At 45.3% G+C, this 25,745-nt stretch overlaps 1 protein-coding gene across 1 annotated transcript in view; it reads left to right on the top strand.

The window, feature by feature from the left end:
- The window catches only part of LOC124789146, an 892,841-nt gene that overhangs the window by 432,436 nt on the left and 434,660 nt on the right, over positions 1-25,745 (top strand). Inside the window, exon 5 of the mRNA XM_047256440.1 lies at positions 17,272-17,302. Coding sequence (XP_047112396.1) covers positions 17,272-17,302 — 31 coding nt within the window. The remainder of the gene's footprint in view (positions 1-17,271; positions 17,303-25,745) is intronic.

Raw genomic sequence — 25,745 nt, 5'->3', positions numbered from 1 at the left:
GTTAGCCAGTCAGTTACTGGAGGCCTGCAGCTTAACGTGTACTCCGAACCAAAGTGCAATCTGGCACTTTTCTCACTGACTACACCGCCTGCCAATAAAGGTAAAACCAATCCGAAGGTAGGGAGGAAACGAAACGTAGGGAGGAAACGAAAAGAAACCTCACGAGTTGAGATGGTATGTGACTTTATCTCAGTAATTACAAAATCGAGACAAATTTACTGAGAGCTTGGCAGTATGAGCTCACTAATCAGTCTAACGTTGCACCCCATCTCTGACATTGATACAGTTGGAAAATGTGTCATAAAGCAGTTGTAGCCCCCATTAGGCAAGATAGATTCCAGCTTTTGTAACTGGTTCATGATAACCTGGATACTGGCCCTGGGACTTGAGTACTGTAACGTGAGAAGTAACTCATTAAGATGCGGGATTTCCGTGACATACCGTTGAACCAAAAAAAAAAAAAAAGTTCAAATAGCTCTGAGCACTATGGGACTTAACACCTGAGATCATCAGTCCCCTAGAACTTAGAACTACTTAAACCTAACTAACCTAAGGACATCACACACATCTATGCCCGAGGCAGGATTGGAACCGTCGACCGTAGCGGTCGCGCGGTTCCAGACTGAAGTGCCTAGAACCGCTCGGCCACGACGGCCGGCGTGAGAGCTCCCTCAGTCACTTCCAGTAGTGATCTTAAGTCATACCTGATGGCTCACACAATGACACCCGGAGTGCCACCAAAACATTGGAAGAATGGGACCTCTCTCCGGGTCATCCGGGATCCTGCAGAACCACGATTCACCCTTTTACATAATACGGCACCCTCCGTTAACAGTCCAAGCTTTCCTGTCACGGCACCACTCCAAACGCAGCCGTTTGTGTTGTGGTGTTGACTGCAGCCTACGCATGGGACGCTAATTCCCTAGTTCGGCTGCTCCTAATCGATGACGAGTGATGCCGGGTGACAGACTGTTGCACAGGGTCCATTACTTGTTGTCGAACGGCAAGCGCATACGTGAAGAGGCTACCTACCACGTCCTTGGTGGCCAAGACGGGCCGGCTGGAGTGGCTAAGCGGTTCTAGGCGCAACAGTCCGGAACCGCGCGACCGCTACGGTCGCAGGTTCGAATCCTGCCTCGGGGATGGATGTGTGTGATGTCCTTAGGTTAGGTAGGTTTAAGTAGTTCTAAGTTCTAGGGGGCTGATGATCTCAGATGTTAAGTCCCATAGTGCTCAGAGCATTTGAACCAAGCCAAGACGGGGATCCTCCTTTGTGGTGGTCAGACGCATCCTTCACGGTCATCACTCAACATCTGATACTGCTCACGCCTCTTATGTACCTTACCAGACCTGGTAACGGCACTAAACACGAACAACTCTAATGCACTTCGGTGGCTGTTCTACCTGTCACAGAGAATTGCAACTCTTAATCATTTACATATCAGGTGATGATGTGCACGTGTTCGAAGCTACATCGATATCCGACCATGTCTTCTGGGTGCTTAACTTTGCCAGGCAATGTAATTCACTTACCTATTCCGAGCCTCTAAGCACCAGGCTTCTCAAATACCTAGACACAAACTCAACTACAAACGTTTTCGCAAACACCTGTACTGACTCGTTTTTGTTCTTGTGCTGAAGAGGAGGCACCACATCGTCTTTCCATGGGTGTCCCATAATTCGTGTAATCACGGCAGTCCCCGGTCAAGAATTTGTGAAGTTCAGTTACCATTGTCAAATGGTTCAAATGGCTCTGAGCACTATGCGACTTAACTTCTGAGGTCATCAGTCGCCTTGAACTTAGAACTAATTACACCTAACTAACCTAAGGACATCACACACATCCATGCCCGAGGCAGGATTCGAACCTGTGACCGTAGCGGTCACGTGGTTCCAGACTGAAGCGCCTAGAACCGCACGGCCACACCGGCCGGCTACCATTGTCATTCGTGTGACTTCTCTGTTAGTGAAGCAGGATAGCAAAACGTAGGACACGTTCTGGAGATATATTCTCGGCGGAGACATGCACGTCTGACATCAACATACCACAGCTTGTTTATATAAAACACGTACATTAGTAAACATCTCTAACAAAGCAATAAAATTTATACTGAGTGTTTATAAATGAATGAATGTTGGGGTTTAACGCTTTCTAATATTTATTACATTAAAGTTACAGTTATAAACGATATGTCAAATGAAAGAGCAACTCAGTTTTACCAAATACCTTATAAATGTTCAATGTGAGCACCATTTGTCACACGGTGGTTGAACTTCACTGTACAAAATCGCTGCAAGGAGCCCAATGACAAGGCTTGCTTTGCAAGGCCTCCACGTTCACCCGACCTAACGCCATACGATTTTTTCCTTTGGGGCTTCATCGAGGATCGTGTGTACGTGCCTCCGCTACCAGCAGACCTCCCTGAATTAAGAAACCGGATTGAAGCAGCTGTTGCTACAATCACTGAAGACACACTTATCAACATTTGGGAAGAACTCGGCTATAGACTTGATGTGTGCCGTGTGACAAATGGTGCTCACATTGAACATTTGTAGGGTTCTTGGTAAAACTGTTTGAGTTGCTCTTTCATTTGACACATCATTTATAACTGTAAATTCAATATAATACACAAAATTTTGTTTCTGTGTGGGCCCACAGCCTCTAAATATTTAATAATAGAAAGGAAGGTCCGTAGTAGGCAGTATTGTAAATGATCTTTATTTAAATCTTGCGATTAGCTAATTTCAACATCTTGTCATCTTCAAGCACATCTTCGATATTAAGTGTTACTAATTGTAATTATCACGTGATAGACGTCGTATTCCATCATTACATGAGATTATATGATTATTCCATCATTACATTACATTATATGACGTCTACTGCGTGTATGTAAAGAAAAATAATGTGTTAAGCACAATATGTAATATCAGACATGTGCTTGAAAATCACAAGTTGTCGTAATTAGCTAATCGCACGATGTAAATAAAAATCGTTTACATAACAGCCGACAACTGACGATGTTTTCTTTTATTGTACGGAACAAGTTGAAGGCCAATAAATAAATAAAATAAATAATTTAAATCCTGGTACTAATAAGTAATGAAGAAAAACTGCAAATATGATCAAAATAGGCTATTAAGATACGTATCAGAGTACGCAGCTTTTTTCTGATAGCCACACAGCCATCGCATATCCCTACACGGAATAAATTTAAAAGACTGCCAGTGCTTTAGCAGAGTTAAATTTTGCTTTAAACCACAAAGTTTTGAGGATTATCTCCAGCCTCTTCGTCAGGAGCTGATCTCGGTATTTGTAGAAGAGAACTGTTGGAGGCATTCGTGTTCAGAAGAGACAGACATCAGAGAAGCCGAGCACCTGTCCACGTAGATCTGATAAGAGAATATTTGCCAATGCTACTTCTCCAATTAGACATTATCAGCACAGTGCGAAATGCAGAGTTGAAGAGTCAGCAGTGCTAGACAAACTTTTGAGTTTCTTGCTCTGGGAGAGAGAAAAATGAATTCGTGTTAGCGGAAAGTATCTGCATCACCTTCATTTTCTGACGATGTTGTACTGTTTACCTTCACGGTAGAAACAGTTCAACAACTGATGGAAGAGCTTAATATAGCATGTTTGAAAGAAGTTCAGAAAAAGCAATTGGAAGTTGAAAATAAGGAATGTAGTGACACTGAAATAAACATAAGAGTTACAACGACTAGAAGCGTTGTTAAACTAAATGGTTTTCAAGCCAAACCCTCTGATGTGTCTGGAACGATAAATCTACCATCATCGTGTGTTGCCACTTCTGGGATGTGCTTGTGAGACGTGCACATGTAAGGTGAGAACCGCTCAAACCTTAGGGTTGCTCAGCGACTAACAGAGAGATGCAGCGTGTGAACTACTAGGAAAGACAGGAAAATGTGAACAAATGAACCAAGTGCTGAATTAAAGTAAAATTAAAGTGGTCGGCGCCTCTATCTAGGTGGGTGGATGGTGGATGGACCAAGCAATGAGCAAATGTAGAGACAACTACTTAATACACTACTGGCCATTAAAATTGCTACACCACGAAGATGACGTGCTACAGACGCGACATTTAACCGACAGGAAGAAGATGCTGTGATATGCAAATGATTAACATTTCAGAGCATTCACACAAGGTTGGCGCCGGTGGCGACACCTACAACGTGCTGACATGAGGAAAGTTTCCCACCGATTTCTCATACACTAACAGCAGTTGACCAGCGTTGCCTGGTGAAACGTTGTTGTGATTCCTCGTTTCCGACTTTGATAAAGGTCGGATTGTAGCTTACCGCGATTGCGGTTTATCGTATCGCGACATTGCTGCTCGCCTTGGTCGGGATCCAGAATGTAGAATCGGTGGGTTCAGGAGCCTAATACGGAACGCCGTTCTGGATCGCAACGGCCTCGTATCACTAGCAGTCGAGATGACAGGCATCTTATCCGCATGGCTTTATCCGCATGGCTGTAACGGATCGTGCAGCCACGTTCGATGCCTGAGTCAACAGCTGGGGACGTTTGCAAGACAACAACCATCTGCACGAACAGTTCGACGACGTTTGCAGCAGCATGGACTATCAGCTCGGAGACCATGGCTGCGGTTACCCTTGACGCTGCATCACAGACAGGTGCGCCTGCGATGGTGTACCAACGGCGAACCTGTGTGCACGAATGGCAAAACGTCATTTTTTCGGATGAATCCAGGTTCTGTTTACAGCATCATGATGGTCGCAGCCGTATTTTCTGTATACAGAAAATGTTCGACTGCTGCCCTGACCAGCATATTCTCCAGATCTCTCACCAATTGAAAACGTCTGGTCAATGGTGGCCGAGCAACTGGATCGTCACAATACGCCAGTCACTACTCTTGATGAACTGTGGTATCCTGTTGAAGCTGCATGGGCAGCTGTACCTGTGCACGCCATCCAGGCTCTGTTTGACTCAATGCCCAGGCGTATCAAGGCCGTTATTACGGCCAGAGGTGGGTACTGATTTCTCAGGATCTACGCACCCAAAATGCGTGAAAATGTAATCACGTGTCAGTTCTAGTATAATATGTTTGTCCAATGAATCCCCGTTTGTCATCTGCATTTCTTCTTGGTGTAGCAATTTTAATGGCCAGTAGTGTACAAAGTACTGGAAAACATGCAGAAGCAGCGTGGATACGTAAAGCTGGAGACCATAATGCATGGAGAAGAGATTTTTCCGGGACTGGATGTGAAAAGGATAAAAAATGAAACCGCGTTGGTGATGCAATATAGTACGTAGTGGTGTTTGTACCGCTGTAAGTGTAATGAACGTGGATGGTGACGGAAAATTGCGTCAATTTTCATTGCGGATTGTGTGTCTCTTCACAAACGTGTGAGAGCCCCCTTGCAACATGCAAAGCCTGACGTTGCTGGAGAGAGAAGGGAACTGGTGAATAGTATGTCAGACTTTCCCGAGCGAGAGTAACCACTGGCCTTGAAGCAGAAGACGGATGGGTACCTAGCGCCTGCCCCGAAGAAGTGGCGATCACGAGGGCAGGTGTGCGTCTTCTGGTGGGACGGGTCATTGCCTGGGGTCGTCAGGACCTCCTCTTCCCCCCCCCCCCTTGCCCCTCCCACTCCCGCGGCAGCCGAGGCAAGGTCGCCCAGATCGATGCCGGCCGTCGCCACTGACAACTATTGAGGACAATACAGTGAGCCTGCCTTCAACCCGCTGCGATTTGTCGTCTGCACAGAGGCGGCAAATTACCTCAGTGCGCGTCTCGCCGTCTTTGCTAACAACGTTTCGCTGTTATGCGATATTTTTATATTTTATCTATGTTAAAATATGTGGTGGTTATAACAAAAGTGCAGGTACCAACGGGGATCCATTGTGGGCTGTAAGTATAGTATCACAGCGGAACTCGGTAGATACGCTAATGCGTTGATGCAGAACCGATTTACGCTGAAGAAAAATTAGCTCCAATTTTGGCCACCAGGTGTAAATCTGACGCTGTACTGCATCTCGTCAACGTCTCCGGTGCTCATATTGAACAAATTATGTAAGCGGCAGTTAATAATAAAATAAACATTATGCCAATCTCACTTGTTTGACCTCTTCTGCCCATGTCCTATTTCTAATTCATTATATACGGAAACATTTCAGTACACCTTTCTTGGATTCACAGCGCTAGATTTGGGTGTGGTGGCCAAAACCGGAACTACTTTTTTCCAGCGTAAATCCGTTCAGCATTAACGCATTATAACATCAAAAAAATGGTTCGAATGGCTCTGAGCACTATGGGACTTAACATTTGAGGTCATCAGTCCCCTAGAACTTAGAACTACTTAAACCTAACGAACCTAAGGACATCACACACATCCATGCCCGAGGCAGGATTCGAACCTGCGACCGTAGCGGTCGCGTGGTTCCAGACTGAAGCGCCTAGAACCGCTCGGCCACACCGGCCGGCATTTGAATATCTACCAAGTTGCAACAGATAGTAACAGCCAGCACTGGACCTCTGTGAGTAGTTGCACTTTAATTATAACCACCCGTATGTAGCCTATGCCTGTTGAGATTTTTATTTGAACACTCTGGAAAATTTTGAAGTAAATCGTTAAAAAACTTATCCAATTTTTTAATGACAAATTATATATTTATACCATATACATTAAAATACGTAGCGTATGGCCTTCGGAACGTTTTTTAGATTATCGTGTAAAAATTTGAATTAACTTTTTTTTAACTTTTCATGTTATGTAAGTAGTTACTTCCATCTTAATAGAGCTTCTGGAACTGACGTTATCCTATAACCATTTCACGTTTAACGGTAAGGTATACCACCATCCAGAAGTGCTCTAGCCGGCATTATGCTTAACATTTTCCTTCATCAATTATAACACCAATTTTTCATTAACAACACTGCAATAGCCAGCAAAGTTCTGTACTACCACCGCTTTGTGGGTGATGCCATTTTGTTGGTTAAATGAGATCAAAGCGAGGTGCTATTCACCCGAAAATTATGTTTAAAGTTGAACACAAAAAAGGGGCCATCAACTACCTCGACATTTTCGTTACAAGAGAGGCGGGCAAACACCGATCTAGTGTACACAGAAAACCCTCCTGTGCAAACAATATTACTGATTGTACAGGGTTATTACAAATGATTGAAGCGATTTCACAGCTCTACAATAACTTTATTATTTGAGATATTTTCACAATGCTTTGCACACACATACAAAAACTCAAAAAGTTTTTTTAGGCATTCACAAATGTTCGATATGTGCCCCTTTAGTGATTCGGCAGACATCAAGCGGATAATCAAGTTCCTCCCACACTCGGCGCAACATGTCCCCATCAATGAGTTCGAAAGCATCGTTGATGCGAGCTCGCAGTTCTGGCACGTTTCTCTGTAGAGGAGGTTTAAACACTGAATCTTTCACATAACCCCACAGAAAGAAATCGCATGGGGTTAAGTCGGGAGAGCGTGGAGGCCATGACATGAATTGCTGATCATGATCTCCACCACGACCGATCCATCGGTTTTCCAATCTCCCGTTTAAGAAATGCCGAACATTATGATGGAAGTGCAGTGGAGCACCATCCCGTTGAAAGATGAAATCGGCGCTGTCGGTCTCCAGTTGTGACATGAGCCAATTTTCCAGCATGTCCAGATACACGTGTCCTGCAACGTTTTTTTCGCAGAAGAAAAAGGGGCCATAAACTTTAAACCGTGAGATTGCACAAAACTCGTTAACTTTTGGTGAATTGCGAATTTACTGCACGAATGCGTGAGGATTCTCTACCGCCCAGATTCGCACATTGTGTCTGTTCACTTCACCATTAAGAAAAAATGTTGCTTCATCACTGAAAACAAGTTTCGCACTGAACGCATCCTCTTCCACGAGCTGTTGCAACCGCGCCAAAAATTCAAAGCGTTTGACTTTGTGATCGGGTGTCAGGGCTTGTAGCAATTGTAAACGGTAAGGCTTCTGCTTTAGCCTTTTCCGTAACATTTTCCAAACCGTCGGCTGTGGTACGTTTAGCTCCCTGCTTGCTTTATTCGTCGACTTCCGCGGGCTGCGCGTGAAACTTGCCCTCACGCGTTCAACCGTTTCTTCGATCACTGCAGGCCGACCCCTTGATTTCCCCTTACAGAGGCATCCAGAAGCTTTAAACTGCGCATACCATCGCCGAATAGAGTTTGCAGTTGGTGGATCTTTGTTGAACTTCGTCCTGAAGTGTCGTTGCACTGTTATGACTGACTGATGTGAGTGCATTTCAAGCACGACATACGCTTTCTCGGCTCCTGTCGCCATTTTGTCTCACTGCGCTCTCGAGCGCTCTGGCGGCAGAAACCTGAAGTACGGCTTCAACCGAACAAAACTTGATGAGTTTTTCTACGTATCTGTTGTGTGTCGTGACCATATGTCAATGAATGGAGCTACAGTGAATTTATGAAATCGCTTCAGTCATTTGTAATAGCCCTGTAGGTGTTATCACCCTGTAATAATTAAGATGAAATATTTTTTATCTAGGATTAATAGGTTATTAAAACTTCCATTAAGAGAGCTTGAGAGGAATAAATAAGTTTCTATTATAAAAGAAGTTGACAAAGCAATGGTTACCCAATCACAACAAAAACTAAGTTACTATAGAAAATTAAAAGCCAGCGACAACGTACTATCAGTGACAGCGCGCTAAGGGCGAACAGGAAGAAAAGAAAGTCGCCTACATGCCTGTGAGTTATAATGAATGGTTTTCAGAAAATTATTTCTAGAAAATTTCACAATACAAACTTGTGTATAGGGCTTAAGACAAATGACGTTATTCGCTTCAGACTGAGGTACTGTATGAATAAAGCAGTCTCGAAATTCACTGCAGCAGGTATATATAAACTAAAATGTCCGAAAGTGTACGTCGGTCAAACTGGCAGCACCTTTGAAATACGCTTCGAAGAGACGCTTCAGTTCGCAGTAATAAAACGGCGTTTGGTGAGCATATTCTAAGATCTAAGCATGCTAACCACTGACGCATTAGAAAGTGCTGCACACTGAACCTCCTGACAGTGCTGGAAGAAATTTAGATTTTTACACGCCGTCTGCAGGAGCCTGGCAAAACATTAAAACAGCAAAACGAGTTTATTAACGCGCAGCGCACGTATGAGCCACAGCTGCGGGGCATCGACTCACATACCGTCCCAGCAGAATGCTGGTGTGCAGTCTGCTTTCCGAAAAATACATCTGCACGCCGTACAACGCCATCAAGCAGAACAAAATGCAATTAACCATAACTGCGACTTCCTGATCCCTGTAACTTCAGTTACTGCACGCAATTTCACTTTTATAATTTATTATTTTATGCATTTCATGGTTTTATATATCTTTTTTTAAATTTGATATTTAATAACCATTAATTCACTTCTGGATATTCTAAATAATTCTATTTCTATAATTTTACCATCTTTACGACTTCTATTATTTACAAATCCTTACGGTAAGTGATAACAGCCTAACAGTTGCAGCATGAAGATTTATTGTAATCCTTGACCACGGTTTCGGTATCTCTAAATATACATTCATCAGAAGCAAAAATACACTAAAATCACGTCCTGCAGTGGAGATACTTAAAAAAATTGTGCTAAAGACGTCGTCAGTAGCTAAAATTAAAATCTCACCTACATCTGTACAGTATAATAATCGTGCCAAAAGCGTAGTCAGTATACAGGGTGGTCTATTGATCGTGACCGGGCCAAATATCTCACGTAATAAGCGTCAAAGGAAACAACTGCAAAGAGCGAAACTTGTCTAGCCTGAAGGGGGAAAACCAGATGGCGCTATGGTTGGCCCGCTAGATGGCGCTGCCATAGGTCAAACGGATATCAACTGCCTTTTTTAAAATAGGAACCCCCATTTTTTGTTACATATTCGTGTAGTACGTAAAGAAATATGGATGTTTTAGTTGGACCACTTTTTTCGCTTTGTGATAGATGGCACTGTAATAGTCACAAACATATGGCTCACAATTTTAGACGAACAGTTGGTAACACATAGGTTTTTTAAATTAAAATACAGAACGTAGGTACGTTTGAACATTTTATTTCGGTTGTTCCAATGTGATACATGTACCTTTGTGAACTTATCATTTCTGAGAACGCATGCTGTTACAGCTTGATTAGCCGTAAATACCACATTAATGCAATAAATGCTCAAAATGATGTCCGTCAACCTCAATGCATTTGGCAATACGTGTAACGACATTCCTCTCAACAGCGAGTAGTTCGCCTTCCGTAATGTTCGCACATGCATCGACAATGCGCTGACACATGTTATCAGGCGTTCTCGGTGCATCACGATAGCAAATACTCAACTTTCCCCACAGAAAGAAATCTGGGGACGTCAGGTCAGGGTAACGTGCGGGCCATGGTATGGTGCTTCGACCAATCCATCTGTCATGAAATAATGCTATTCAATACCGCTTCAACAGCACGCGAGCTATGTGCCGGACATCCATCATGTTGGAAGTACATCGCCATTCTGTCATCCAGTGAAACATCTTGTAGTAACATCGGTAGAACATTACGTAGGAAATCAGCGTACATTGCACCATTTAGATTGCCATCGATAAAATGGGGGCCAATTATCCTTCCTCCCATAATGCCACACCATACACTAACCTGCCAAGGTCGCTGATGTTCAACTTGTCGCAGCCATCGTGGATTTTCCGTTGCCCAATAGTGCATATTATGCCGGTTTACGTTACCACTGTTGGTGAATGACGCTTCGCCGCTAAATAGAACGCGTGCAAAAAATCTGTCATCGTCCCGTAATTTCTCTTGCCCCCAGTGGCAGAACTGTACACGACGTTCAAAGTCGTTGCCATGCAATTCCTGGTGCACAGAAATATGGTACGGGTGCAATCGATGTTGATGTAGCATTCTCAACACCGACGTTTTTGAGATTCCCGATTTTCGCGCAATTTGTCTGCTACTGATGTGCGGAATAGCCGCGACAGCAGCTGAAACACCTACTTGGGCATCATCATATGTTGCAGGTCGTGTTTGACGTTTCACATGTGGCTGAACACTTACTGTTTCCTTAAATAACGCAACTATCCGGCGAACGGTCCGGACACTTGGATGATGTCGTCCAGGATACCGAGCAGCACACATAGCACACTCCCGTTGGGCATTTTGATCACAATAGCCATACATCAACACGATACCGACCTTTTCTGCAACTGGTAAACGGTCCAGTCTAACGCGGGTAATGTATCACGAAACAAATACCGTCCGCACTGGCGGAATGTTACGTGATACCACGTACTTACACGTTTGTGACTATTACAGCGCCATCTATCACAAAGCGAAAAGAGTGGTCCAACTGAAACATTCATATTTCTTTACATATTACACGAATATGTAATAAATATGGGGGTTCCTATTTAAAAAAAAAAAACGCAGTTGATATCCGTTTGACCTATGGCAGCGCCATCTAGCGGGCCAACCATAACGCTATCTGGTTTCGCCCTTCATGCGAGACGAGTTTCGTTCTTTTTAGTTTTTTCGTTTGATGCTTATTTCGTGAGATATTTGGCCCGGTCACTATCAATGGACCACCCTGTATATATGCTCAAATACCTTGGACAGAACGGGAGTAGACTTATCGGTCGTTAGTTTTGCGGAAGCCTCGCGTCTTTTCTTTCTTTCAGGATGGTAAACAGGTCTGCTTGTTTCCACGCAGAGGTGTAACGGCCAGTCCTCTGGACATTGTTAAACACGTCCGTAATTGACCGGGGCGTTTCGGGGGGGGGGGGGGGGGCGAGTTGTTTGAGCGTAAGAGCCTCCACCTGGTCGCAGCCACCGGTCTTCCTGGCATGAAGTTGGACGCCTGCTTCCTCTTCAGTGATGGGTGTGATAGCATCTCCTGCGTCGTTCGCAAGGAAGACGGGCAACCTTTGTCGTACCGTTTGCGTGTGTTGTTCGTCTATGTTGGCCCCTATCGGTGTCAAGTTGGCTGCAAAACTATCTGCCAAGACACTGGCGTTGGTGTCAGGTCCACAGACAACCGCTCCGCCGACTCGCAAAGGAATTGCCCTTTGCTCAATAATGGTTTTGTGAGCCTCTAACCGGAGTCATCTTCAACACGGAGCACGGCTACCTTGCCTGCCGAGTCTTGATTCCGGTGGTCTTCCATGGCCACCTTTATTTCATGGCGTAGCCGGGATGGATTCAGGCGGGTAGCAGGATGTCGCGTAATTTGTCATACACGGAAAATGGAAAATCCTATTTTTCTCGGTGATGGCCTGTATTATCTCAGAAGGGGGGTGGCGGTGGGGGAGCTTGCGCGATCTGTCTATGGGCCTTTGTGCTCCCCTGGGAGAGGCAGGATCTAATGTTTCTGCTGCGAGCTGCCGCAACAAATCGTCTGCGCCGACGGCATCGGGATCTGGGATAACAGCGAGAGAGTTCACCTTCGTCGACGTCTGTTAGGTGACTCCACACTGTCGAGATCAGTGTCAAAAATGACCGGTTGATGGTCAGATGAAAGAGCAACTCTACTCGTTGCAGTAGTGAAGTGTCCATGCAGAGTAGTGCGTTGAAAGCCCATATTATGCCGTCTCTGAGGACTTTCTGTCTTGTCCTCATGAGCGATGCGGCACGGGTCGCGAAAATGAATTTAACTGTCTTAGACGAGGCTGTTGGCTGATGATGACCACGTATTTGTATTCTCCCTCCGTACTTCTGTCTTTTGGGACAACAACGGTTGTTATTGATGTTGTGTGCAGTAAGAATGACATCTTTAGCGTATTTACTTGTTTTACTCAACCGGTTTCGTTGTTACAGTGCCTGTTCCTATGGGTGCCCACAGTCATAAAGTTAATTACCACCAAACGTTCTGTAGAAAGTCCAAGAACATTGGCGTTCGCTAAACCGCTACAAAGTGTGGTGGTGCTTCTCGATATCAACGTGATCACCCAGGGTCACAGACGGGCCAGAAGAAGCTACGTTGTAACAATGAAGCTGGTTGAATATGAATAAAAGCAGTAAATACAGCAGATGTTTTGGAAATTTGTGGTAAGGTCTCATGGGACCAAACTGCTGAGGTTATCGGTCCCTAAGCCTACACACTACTTAATCTAACTTAAACTAGCTTACGCTATGGACAACACACACGCACCCGTGCCCGAGGGAGGACTCGAACCTCCGACGGCTTTAGCCGCACGGACCGTGACAGTTGATGTTATTCTTACTGCATACAACACTCACTGTTACGCTTCTCCACTGTAATCAAACTTGCCTCTAACTGAGCTATCTTATCAGCAATATAATTAAACATTGAACCATTACATTACCAACTACTGCTTCAGAAAACTTTCTTATCCGCAGACTAATCACTTCAAATCAGATTCACGTTATGATCCGTACAGTCGGTTATTACGACCGTTCGCCGTTGACTCTGTCGACCAGATGTTGCTACCAGTGGCGGTACACACTGGGCAATACCACCCTTTCTCTTGGCAGAGATGCACTTTTACATATCGTCGCAACTCACCGACACTACTGCTCGCTAGGCTCGTATGAAAACATCGTACTATGACGATCTGTGAGAGCAGTAACCTCACACTGTCCAAATATAGTTCTACATGAAAGCCATTCTTTGTCTCTCGTGCGTGAGCGGTTAGAGGGTTGTTTGGGCGAAGAGGCCAAACTGCGAGGTCATCGGTCTGATCGGATTAGGGAAGGACAGCGAAGGAAGTCGGCCGTGCCCTTTCAAAGGAACCATCCCGGCATTTGCCTGGAGCGATTTAGGGAAATCATGGAAAACCTAAATCAGGATGCCCGGACGCGGGATTGAACCGTCGTCCTCCCGAATGCGAGAGGTTAGAAATACTGGCGTGTTGCCTTGGTGCAACACGTATTTCTGTCACTACACATTCTAAAACATTTCCATAAATGGAATCCAAGATGTAAAAATAATGAAATTGTGATGATGACATATGGGGATGTAGTTTCTCACGGCGAGGAATTATACCGCCGGCATCGCAGACTGAGCTCTGTACTAGCTGGATCGAGACGTCTGGTCTCTCTGCTCAAAAAATTCTGGAACTTTGTCCACGGAATTTTTCCACCCTTACCTTTTACTTACTGTGCATGGTCTCCTTAGAAATACTCTCCTCCACAATTGAAGACTGTTCCAAACGCCGTTTCCACTTCCGGAAAGTCCGCAGGGATCAGGTCTGGAGAGTAAGAAGGATGAGGCAGCACAGTGATTTCGTTTTTTTGTGCAGTAGTCACGCATCAACAGGGATGAAGGTGTGATTGCGTTATCGTGATGCAAGAGCCATGAATTGTCTCGTCACATTTCCTTCATGACACGATCCAACTGAAATGCTACATTCTTCTGTAATCTCTCGGAACGTCGATCTTCGATTGGCACGCACATATGTGTTGACGTTCTGGACATGAGCGTTGTCGGTGGACCTCGAGGGGCGTCCTTAACGAGGGGCACCTTTAACATCCGTCCGGCCATTTTTAAACAGTCCGAACCATTCGTAACACCAAGTACGGCTTAAGCTCTCATCGCCGTAGGCTTCCTGCATCATTTGGCGTGTCTAAAGGTTTTCTGGAGTTTCACGCAAAACTTAATGCAGACGCGTTGCTCGTCTTAACTCTGCCATCTCGAAATTCGCAAACTGTGCAGCACAACGGTCTACTCAACACAGCAGTGAACAGTTACTAACATATAACAATGAAACTTCGGGCAGCTACACATTAAACACAGGCGTGTGCATTTCGCTCTGTAAGGGGTCCGTAGGCCCTTACTATAAATTTGCACTCAGTACAGGTCGATAGGGCGAACTATCGATTGTTTCGTGTTGCGAGAGCGAGTGTGGAGCTGAGCCAGTGCCATGTTGCGGGTAGAGATGTGTGGAGGTCTTTGTTGAAATACAAGGTTTTAACGGAGAAGGGAGTCGCCATCGCCGTGGCTAGACCCCTTTGTACTAGAATAATACCGGGAAGGTGAAGAAGTATTATTACGAAAGTGATCAGTGACATTTCTAGGGCCGATTTTTGGTTTCGCGTCTACCGCGCCGGCATCACCTTGGATTGCAGTGTTGGATTGCAGTGTTGGATGCAGTGATGGATTAGCGTGTGACGATAATGGAAAATGAAGAAGCCTGTGCTGAGATTAGCCGTAATTAGATATGTATGACGAAGGCAGTGGCTGTCTCCTTTTTTGTGTTTTTGAGACGAATATAGGTTCGTAATTAGTGAAACTGTGATGGTGTTTTTCTTGTTACCAGACATTTCATTATTACAGTATTGAACAGGACGAACTGGAAAGTAACAACTTCCGTAGCAGTCAATTCCGATTACCAGCCCCATTAGGTACACGGTCATATTAATAATAAATATTGGGCTGCTATTCGATCACATCGGGTCGGGATAAATAAACGGAGGTGTTACAGCTCCAAAGCACCATTGGCGCGAAAGAATAAATTTTTTGAACAGACCTCCTACAACTGCAGCGCACCTGCTGATTCCTGCCATCTGTGTTGATCTCCTGTGTTGCAGTTGGGCACAATGTTTCGACCGGTCCGTAATTGATAATGATCATTTACTCTTTTGTGGTTATAAAAATTATGTCATTGACTATAACAGTGCCTGAAGCAGGGAACAATCAGGTCTGCATACGACTGCAAAACATCGTTTGAAGAAGCCCACATAACTAGAATGAGCCGTTCTTTCAAATAAACTATAGATGTTACGATTTCACTTGAGGTTTTTTTCCCAAGAATGGAATAGAACATCTAGTACTCCAGTAATATTTAGTGTGCTTTATACCTTCGCTGTGTAACCCTGCAGGAAATAGCCAGCTTAAACGTGAAGTTCATTATCTGTTACCTTGTAGATGTATAAATTGTTCTGGGTTGCAACTGTCGCGATAATTCTTCACGAATATCCGAGTTTGCGACAGAACAGTAAATTAACGCAACAAGTGCACCCAGAACGGTACATATAGCGGATCCGTCGCGAAAGCTATAATGGTTGTACGATGCCTGTCGCAAAGGAGACCACTTGTAGCACCAGAAGTGCTGATAATCTTTCTGGAAACGCGATATTTAATGTCTTGTTGAGAGAAATACCGTGTCGCATTTTAAGTACCTGTCTGTATTACACTGAGTGGCAACATAAATGCTGAAAGGCACTTCAGATACCAAGTTTGTAAAAAATGTTACGTTACAAATTTTAATATCAGTTTATAGTCAATGAGGACTTGCTTATTGAGTCTTTTAACAACCGTAGTGGCATTTCTTGACAAACGGTTCCAGCTTTGTTAAGGAGACATTGATTGTTTATGGCATCTGATTTTACGAATTGCATTTACTTAAACATGTGGCAGGTATAGTGCGTGAATTACCGATTTCTGTTGGATCTCATGGCGTTATTTTACACGATAACGGGAAGTATGAGTAAAGCACAAATGAAATAAAACCAATTTTATGGTCAGTATGTCAGTGTGCGGATCACAGTCGACTTTTAAAACGATGTAGCGCAACTATCACTTTTTCATTACACTGGTTTCGAATCAGTTTATTTTGTTCTTCACCAGAAATCTGGATGTAATCCGCTGATGTGAGCGCAGAGTCAGAAAGTATTTTCTTTTGCTTCGTGACAACTATGTTGCGGTTAGGCAAGAAACGAAGTGTGAGGTTCTGTTGCCGGCATACACACTTTCAGCTCGTCGTCCATTTTAGGTGGAGATCAATGATCTTAGACATTGACGCAATATCTGTCAACTTGCCGACAATCTGTTGTTTCTGATGAAGTTGATGGGGTTTTCGACGATAGCTCGATTTTTATTCCAATTTGATGCAGCAAGAATACCGGTATTAAATGAGAACATGACCATTGAAACACGAATCGAATTAAATTTCTGGCTATTGAAGCAAAAATAGATATTCTTTTAATATGGATCGAAATGATGGAATTGTCAGGTGTCTTGACGTAGGCGTTAACCCATCATCACATCTGAATATGCCAATCAAATGTTGGATCCAGTAGTGTGAACATTGTACTTTTTAAGCGATCTCTGACGCAATAAATTATATAAACTTTTAAAGGGGCACATGCTTCAGTTTCGGCAATATGTCAAATTTTAGAAAGTAGATGTATATTTTATTTATAAAGTTGTCTCTAACATTTAGCACGTTCTTGCTATCATAAGTCTGTTATCTGATAACTGAACTTCGTATTTTATATTGTGTTGCAGATGGCCGATGCTACGTGACCAGATCAACTCTGTAAGTTTTGAGAGAAATTTATATTTAATATGCGGTCCTAAAGGAACGCTATCATTTAGAACAATTTGTACGTTCATTTGACACTACTTTAACGTGCTGTACGTAAATATATACCGGCATTTGTGCTTTCTGTACTACAAATATCAATATGGATGGTAGAGGATTCACTGAGAGAGACGCGCAGAGGTCAGACATTGGATGCGCATTCGTGAGGATTGGCGTTCGTGTCCTTTTGCCGTACACACCTAGCTTTTCCGTGGCTTACCAAAACCGCTTAACACTTTCACTATCATTTTTTCCAGATTCAAAGACGTTAATCTATGATAATTTTAACTTATCTCATAGTCAGAATGACAATATGAATAAAATAATTCCCATCGTTTCGTTTTCCAACATAGGCGGGGCGTACAGTGTTATTTGTAAGTACCTCTGGGTGTTCAGAAGACAACAGTGCAGTAACTATAAGACATAAATAGAACAAAAAAACACATCAGTGGATAGAGCATCTTCTCTTAGTTTTTAACTCACATTACGAGTTCTCGATAGGGACAGCGTCTGTGGCGCGGCAGAAGCCAATACGTGCGTGCAGTTCATTGACACGAATTGTCTGGGAAGGCGCAACGGCAGCCCGCTTTGCGGATGTGTTCATTGCGTTGCCTACGTGCAGGCGCGATGCGTTGCCTACGTGCAGGCGCGAACAGTACGGAGCAGGCAACAGCCGAAGGTTAAAAATGAAACTTGACGACAGGACAGATTACAGACACCAGCTGTAATTGTAAGAATTCTGCAAACTATTAGCAGGTTTCCCATTATCAGCGGGAGATTGATACACGGCATAAACATAACAGCAAATTCCCACTGGTTCTCCGGTAACATGTCGAGGACCACATGTAGGTGATCGACAAAAATATGCAAACAACATTAAACGCAATGCCCAAAAAGGGTGTAGGAAAGCCGTTGCCATTCAGACAGCTGCCAGCCGTCTCGGAGTGGGCAAACACAGTCCTGTATGCCTTTCGAGGGAATCTCAGACAGTTCTTCCTGCAAAACAGTGGCAAGTTCAGGTACCGATAATGGAGGTGGAGTGCGATACGCACTCTTCTCTTATAACACAAGGGCCTAGTAATATTGAGATCCGGTGACGCGCCGGCCGGTGTGGCCGAGCGGCTCTAGGCGCTTCAGTCAGATTGGAACTGATGATGATGTAGACTGGTAGGCTGCCTGGGACAAACCGAATAAGTTCCTGTAAGAACGTAGTGAGGCAGATGCTCACCATTCTAACACGGACGCAATCCGCTCGAAGTAAGCTGGTCAGGTACCACAGAAGGAACCACAGCGTGACCGAGTGCAACTTTGAATGTACTGCCCAACTGCTGTGCTGTCGGCCGGAGTGACCGAGCGGTTCCAAGCGCTTCAGTCTGGAACTGCGCGACCGCTACGGTCGCAGGTTCGAATCCTGCCTCGGGCATGGATGTGTGTGATGTCCTTAGGTTGGTTAGTCTTGAGTAGTTCTAAGTTCTAGGGGATGACCTCAGCTGTTAAGTCCCATTGTGCTCAGAGCCGTTTGAGCCATTTGCTGTGCTGGCCTGGCAATGGCTCTTCCCAAGCCACGCCACTGTAAAGGCAAATCCGTCCGCTATGCCCCCGGCTGGAGAACTCGTAAGAACCAGGCCTCGTCATGGGGGACTGAGCCCTTTTGCTTACTGCCGACTGTCAACTGCACTCCACGCTGTCCTAGGCCTCTCCTGCTCTAAGCCGAGGTGTGCCTGCTTTACCAGTCCATAACGGAAAAGCCTCCGTTAATCGTGAACCGTGCAGGCGTAGTTTATTTATGGAATATATACTTGTGTCTGTTTACCAAATGGACCAGTTGTGGATTCTCCAAAATTTTGCAGTTCTTCAGTGAGTGGGAGGGTAAACGACAGACGACAGATTCCGAGCTTTAATATATTAATCCTGACATTTTTTCTGGATCATTTATCCTTTCTTTCATCCCTGACAATGGTTTGTTGATGTGAAATCTGCTAAGTTGCGCCGAACGTCTGAGTCCTCGTTAAAAAAGATTCCCGTGCAACTGTTAGCGAAGCATGTTAAAAGGTCAGACGAAGGCAGCGGACCATGTCCAGCAAAGCCCTGCAGTGTGGTAGCCTTCACAGATTTGCTACCGGATGTTCACGTTAGCGTGACAAAAGTTTCGGCGGTCCACCTATTCGACGAGACTTTGTAACAGCAGCTTCTCACCTGAAGATGATTGTCAGGTGGATCATCGGAATAATGTGTCAATCTGATCCGAAGATCCGGCTGCAAACACGAGAAGATTATCACAAGTTATTACACCGGCAGAGCTTACGAAGTCAGGAAACACTGCAGTGTTCAAATCGCTGATACCATAAGGGTATCAGCTAACCAACACGCAATTTAGGGACTACGGAAATCACATACGCAGATGTTCACGTTAAGTTGACGCAAGCTTCGACGGTCCACCTCAACATCACATTTTTATCGTTATATGCCACTAGAGAAACAAACGGTCATATTTTTTATGTCCGATAATACTGGTGATGGTAGTGTCTCTGTCAAAAATCCGTCAGTATGATGGAAATACGAATGTGTGATCCTATCAGCATGTGTGTAATGCAATAAGGTATCACCTATCAATGCGCGTGGACTAGAGCTAGGGTGCGAGGCATAAAGACGTCATGTAACCTGCACTGGCTCGCAGCCAAAGTAGAAATGAAGCCAGTGTAACGACGTAAAATTTTTATTGTCCTTTACGTAAGGAACTTACACTGTCGGGGTTCGGAATCACCATTTCCAGCGGAGCCTCCCTCCTATTACGTTATGCATACGTCTCGACTCTTCCGAGAATGAAGTGAATCCGTAGGTGAGATGCATGCTGACAGTCCGATTCAAACGTCTCGTTTTTCTCCTCAGCTTGATTATGGTCTCCTACAAATGCGTGGGGCGGGTATTTCTTCTTGCCACATGTCTTTCCGTTCAAAAAATGGTTCAAATGGCTCTAACCACTATGGGACTTAACATCTGAGGTCATCAGTCCCCTAGACGTAGAACTACTTTAATCTAACTAACCTGACCGAAGCAGGATTCGAACCTGCGACCGTAGCAGCAGCGCGGTTCCGGACTGGAAGCGCCTAGAACCGCTCGGCCACAGCGGCCGGCTGCCTTTCCGTAATCCATCACTAATTCCACTTACATTCTCGCGGATTACAACGTTACTGACTATTCTACCCTACCGCTAAGTCACTGAGTAACGAAAATGGCTCTGAGCACTATGCGACTCAACTTCTGAGGTCATCAGTCGCCTAGAACTTAGAACTAATTAAACCTAACTAACCTAAGGACATCACACACATCCATGCCCGAGGCAGGATTCGAACCTGCGACCGTAGCGGTCACGCGGTTCCAGACTGAAGCGCCTAGAACCGCACGGCCACACCGGCCGGCCACTGAGTAACCTGGTCGTCGATAGTTGCAGTGCAGTTACTTTCGCACGCTTCAGAATTTTGTAAATTTAAATGTTCAGTCTTTCAAGCTCAGTGTGTACTTTGTGTTAGCGAGTAATCTTTGTCGGAGAGTGTAAAAGCATCGTTTTTACCTCTGGTGTGTAACGCTCCTACTCTATATTTAGTTCCAGCATCGAATGGCAAAAGTTTCAGCGATTACAGTTGCTAAAGATATTCTCTCTTATTTATTAGTCGCAATCGCGTTTGCTATTAACAGTTCCACAACTGGCGTCGACCATTACTGGCAACATCGGAGGGCTGTAATAAAGCAAAAAAATCGGTTAACTGTTTTCTTGGGACAACACAGCAATAGCAGACCGGCACCTCGTCTCTAGACTAGCCATCCGTTTTGTAGCAATCCATATGCTTGTCGGGCAACCATCGACGCAGCAGTGTGAAATAAAAGGGACTACTGAAATAACTAAACGCCTCAACAGCATGGGGAGGGAGGACGGCTACAAGCTGCCGACGGCTGGCAGTTAGCGATCAGCGGGCCGCGTGTGTTCGCCACCCTACCGCTCCACTAGCCCCAAGTTCACGAGCGTAAACAAGTGACCACAAGATATGTACGAGGGCAGTTCAATAAGTAATGCAACACATTTTTTTCTGAAACAGGGGTTGTTTTATTCAGCATTGAAATACACCAGGCTATTCCCCAATCTTTTAGCTACACAACACTATTTTTCAACGTAATCTCCATTCAATGCTACGGCCTTATGCCACCTTGAAATGAGGGCCTGCATGCCTGCACGGTACCATTCCACTGGTCGATGTCGGAGCCAACGTCGTACTGCATCAATAACTTCTTCATCATCCGCGTAGTGCCTCCCACGGATTGCGTCCTTCATTGGGCCAAACATCTGGAAATCCGACGGTGCGAGATCGGGGCTGTAGGGTGCATGAGGAAGAACAGTCCACTGAAGTTTTGTGAGCTCCTCTCGGGTGCGAAGACTTGTGTGAGGTCTTGCGTTGTCATGAAGAAGGAGAAGTTCGTTCAGATTTTTGTGCCTACAAACACGCTGAAGTCGTTTCTTCAATTTCTGAAGAGTAGCACAATACACTTCAGAGTTGATCATTTGACCATGGGGAAGGACAACGAACAGAATAACCCCTTCAGCGTCCGAGAAGACTGTAACCATGACTTTACCGGCTGATGGTATGGCTTTAAACTTTTTCTTGGTAGGGGAGTGAGTGTGGCGCCACTCCATTGATTGCCGTTTTGTTTCAGGTTCGAAGTGATGAACCCATGTTTCATCGCCTGTAACAATCTTTGACAAGAAATTGTCACCCTCAGCCACATGACGAGCAAGCAATTCCGCACAGATGGTTCTCCTTTGCTCTTTATGGTGTTCGGTTAGACAACGAGGGACCCAGCGGGAACAAACCTTTGAATATCCCAACTGGTGAACAATTGTGACAGCACTACCAACAGAGATTGTAAGTTGAGCACTGAGTTGTTTGATGGTGATCCGTCGATCATCTCGAACGAGTGTGTTCGCACGCTCCGCTATTGCAGGAGTCACAGCCGTGCACGGCCGGCCCGCACGCGGGAGATCAGACAGTCTTGCTTGACCTTGCGGCGATGATGACACACGCTTTGCCCAACGACTCACCGTGCTTTTGTCCACTGCCAGATCACCGCAGACATTCTGCAAGCGCCTATGAATATCTGAGATGCCCTGGTTTTCCGCCAAAAGAAACTCGATCACTGCCCGTTGTTTGCAACGCACATCCGTTACAGACGCCATTTTAACAGCTCCGTACAGCGCTGCCACCTGTCGGAAGTCAATGAAACTATACGAGACGAAGCGGGAATGTTTGAAAATATTCCTCAAGAAATTTCCGGTTTTTTCAACCAAAATTGGCCGAGAAAAAAAAGTGTTGCATTACTTATTGAACTGCCCTCGTATTCTGATGGCAAACGCAGCCTTTTGGTACGAGCTATCGATTTGCTGTTTGCTGCAAATCGGTTGCTACTGTAGCGCAGGCAGTAGCCTTCCGCACAACCGTTCCTCCACACTCCCCTTAACTCTGAAGTATTCAGTGACGTTCCAGTATAGCGGCTATGATTGTCATATGACAACCTAAATAGGACGATATGTAGGAGAGACCACCCCAAGAAACCAGCGGTTTAATCGCTTTGGAAAGGACCGATGCCAAGACGCTCGAACATAGGTTTTTATAGGTTTTTGTTCAGTTTCAAGATGATGCGGCGTAATACCCAAAAGATTTTATTCAAAACTAGCTGTTCCCGGCCTCGCGTTGCTGTAGCTGCCTGGTTAAATGGTAAAGAAAGAAAAGGGAATAGACATATTTCTGATGTATGGGAATTGGATACATATCCTAATCACCGTGTCCATCCTATAGCTCTTCACCTCGCCTCCCCCATCCTCTTTGTCCATCTTCTGCTCCTTCCCCTCGTCTCTGTCCATCACTTCCTCTCCCTTCCCTCTCCATCTCCTCCTGACCCTCTCTCTCTGTCCATCACCTCCTCCTTGCTTTCTCTATTCCCCTTCTTCTACACCCCCCCCTCTCTCCATCTCTTCTTGCTCCCTCTCTCCCGCCTTCTGTCCATTACCTCTTCCCTCCTTTCTCTGTCCATCTCCTCCCCCTCATTCCAACCATACAGCCTGGGGGCATCTGAATGTTTGTTACAGTATTGTCTAAAAAATTGAAGTAAATCGGTCAAGAACTATCGCAGTAACGTTTCCCCTTTCTAAACTAAACATTTATTTATATATTATACACTATGTGGTCAAAAGTATCCGGACACCCCCAAAACCCTATCAGCGACGTCATTAGTCATTAGACATCGTGAGAGAGCGTAATGGGGCGCTCTGCAGAACACTCCTAAACATCCCTAGGTCCACTGTTTCCGTTGTGATAGTGAAGTGGAAACGTGAAGGAACACGTACAGCACAAAAGCGTACAGGCCGACTTCGTCTGTTGACTGACAGAGACCGCCGACAATTCAAGACGGTCGTAATGTGTAATAGGCAGACAACTATCCAGACCATCACACAGGAGTTCCAAACTGCATCGGGATCCACTTGAATTTCATGGTCGAGCGGCTGGTCATATGCCACACATCATGCCGTTAAATGCCAAACGACGCCTCGCTTGGTGTAAGGAGTGTAAACAATGGACGAGGCATTGATGTTATTGTGTGGTCGTGTTTCTCAAGAAAGGGGCTTGCACCCTTTGTTGTTTTGCGTGGCACTATCACAGCACAGGCCTACATTGATGTTTTAAGCACCTTCTTGCTTGCCACTGTTGAAGAGCAGTTTCGGTATGGCGATTGCGTCTTTCAACATGATCGAGGACCTGTTCATAATGCATGGCCTGTGGCGGAGTGGTTACACGACAATAACATCCCTGTAATGGACTGGCCTGCACACCCGCCAGGGTAGCCGCCCGGCGGATTAACGACGAGGGCCGGTGTGCTGGCCAGCCTGGATGTGGTTTTTAGGCGGTTTTCCACATCCCGCTAGGTGAATACCGGGCTGGTCCCCACTAACCGCCTCAGTTACACGCGTCGCAGACATTTGAAAACACGCTCGCACTCTTTCACGATTTACACTAGACACAGACGGTTGGGGTACACTAATTCCGTCCTGGGGGGTCCAGGGTGGCGGCAGTAAGGGCATCCGGCCACCCCTTGCCATTAACATGCCAAACCCGATTAACAATGGCCGACCCTGCGTAACCGCGGGACAAGGCGCAAGCGATAGGTAGATAGATAGAATGGACTGGCCTGCACAGAGTCGTGACCTGAATCCTATAGAACTCCTTCGGGATGTGTTAGAACGCCGACTTCGTGCCTGGCCTCGCCGACCGACATCGATACCTCTCCTCAGCGCAGCACCCAGTGAAGAATGGGCTGCCATTCCCCAAGAAACCTTCCAGTACCTTACTGAACGTATGCCTGCGAGAGTGGAAGCTGTCATCAAAGCTAAGAGTGGGCACTTTATTGAATTCCAGCATTACCAGTGGAGGGCGCCACGAAGTTGTAAGTGTCTGGATACTTTTCATCACACAGTAAAATGAGGTATATAAAACCACTCTGTTATTCGAAGGCAACAATGTGTGAAAATATCAGTGAAGAACGTTCGTAGATGTACGATTTCGAACAAAATATTTACATTTTTATTTATGTAGGTAAAACGATCATTTTGAACACTGTGCTGTAACGAGAGGGAAGAAGTCAACATTTGTGTCGGAATAATCGGTGGGGGTAAATAAAGAAATAACTATGAAGAAAGAAAGTAAAAGAAGGGGCAAGTGTCTGAGAGAAAGGTCAGGGGTCAGCATCTCGTCGAGGGGGGTCATTAGTGACGGAGCCGAGTCACTCAGTTGATCAACAAGGGAAGGCGCCGGGGTACGGAGTGGGATGGCAGCATTTGGAAATGGGAGAGGTGGGTGGTAGGAGGGGGAGGGGAGGCGGCGTTGCTGGAGATGTGGCTGCGTTACGCAAGCTGCGCCGGTCGCGGGCCCTGTTCCCTGCCGCTGCCTCCGACGCCTTATACGGCGCGCCAGGTCTGCCAACACAACGCACCTGCCGCGGACGCTTGCTCTATCACATTTCTCCGTCTCTGCTGTCGCTAATACTTTCTTTTACCGTAAAAAGCAACCGCTTCACTGGGATTTTTCCATGTTTACTGCTTTTCTCCACGTGTTTTTCTGCAGTTTGCGCTCTCCCAAAAATACCTTTCAACTCATCTTATTTAGTTTATTAACATAAAACTGGATAATTTTAATTCCCTATCCTTAAGAAAGATCACAGGACTGACTGAAAGGAACGATGGTTTACTGATGTGAGGAAACGCGTAGTCTGTTTCTGTCCTCTAATTTTCGACGTTGTGGCGTTACGGGTATCGTAAGAAAATGAACAATGTACTCCGTATGGTCAGAGTATCACT

This window comes from Schistocerca piceifrons, chromosome 3 (genome assembly GCF_021461385.2).
Source record: "Schistocerca piceifrons isolate TAMUIC-IGC-003096 chromosome 3, iqSchPice1.1, whole genome shotgun sequence".
NCBI classification, from domain to species: Eukaryota; Metazoa; Arthropoda; class Insecta; order Orthoptera; family Acrididae; genus Schistocerca; species Schistocerca piceifrons.
The sequence above is the reverse complement of the archived record's forward strand: the minus strand, read 5'-3'. Positions and strand labels throughout refer to the sequence as shown.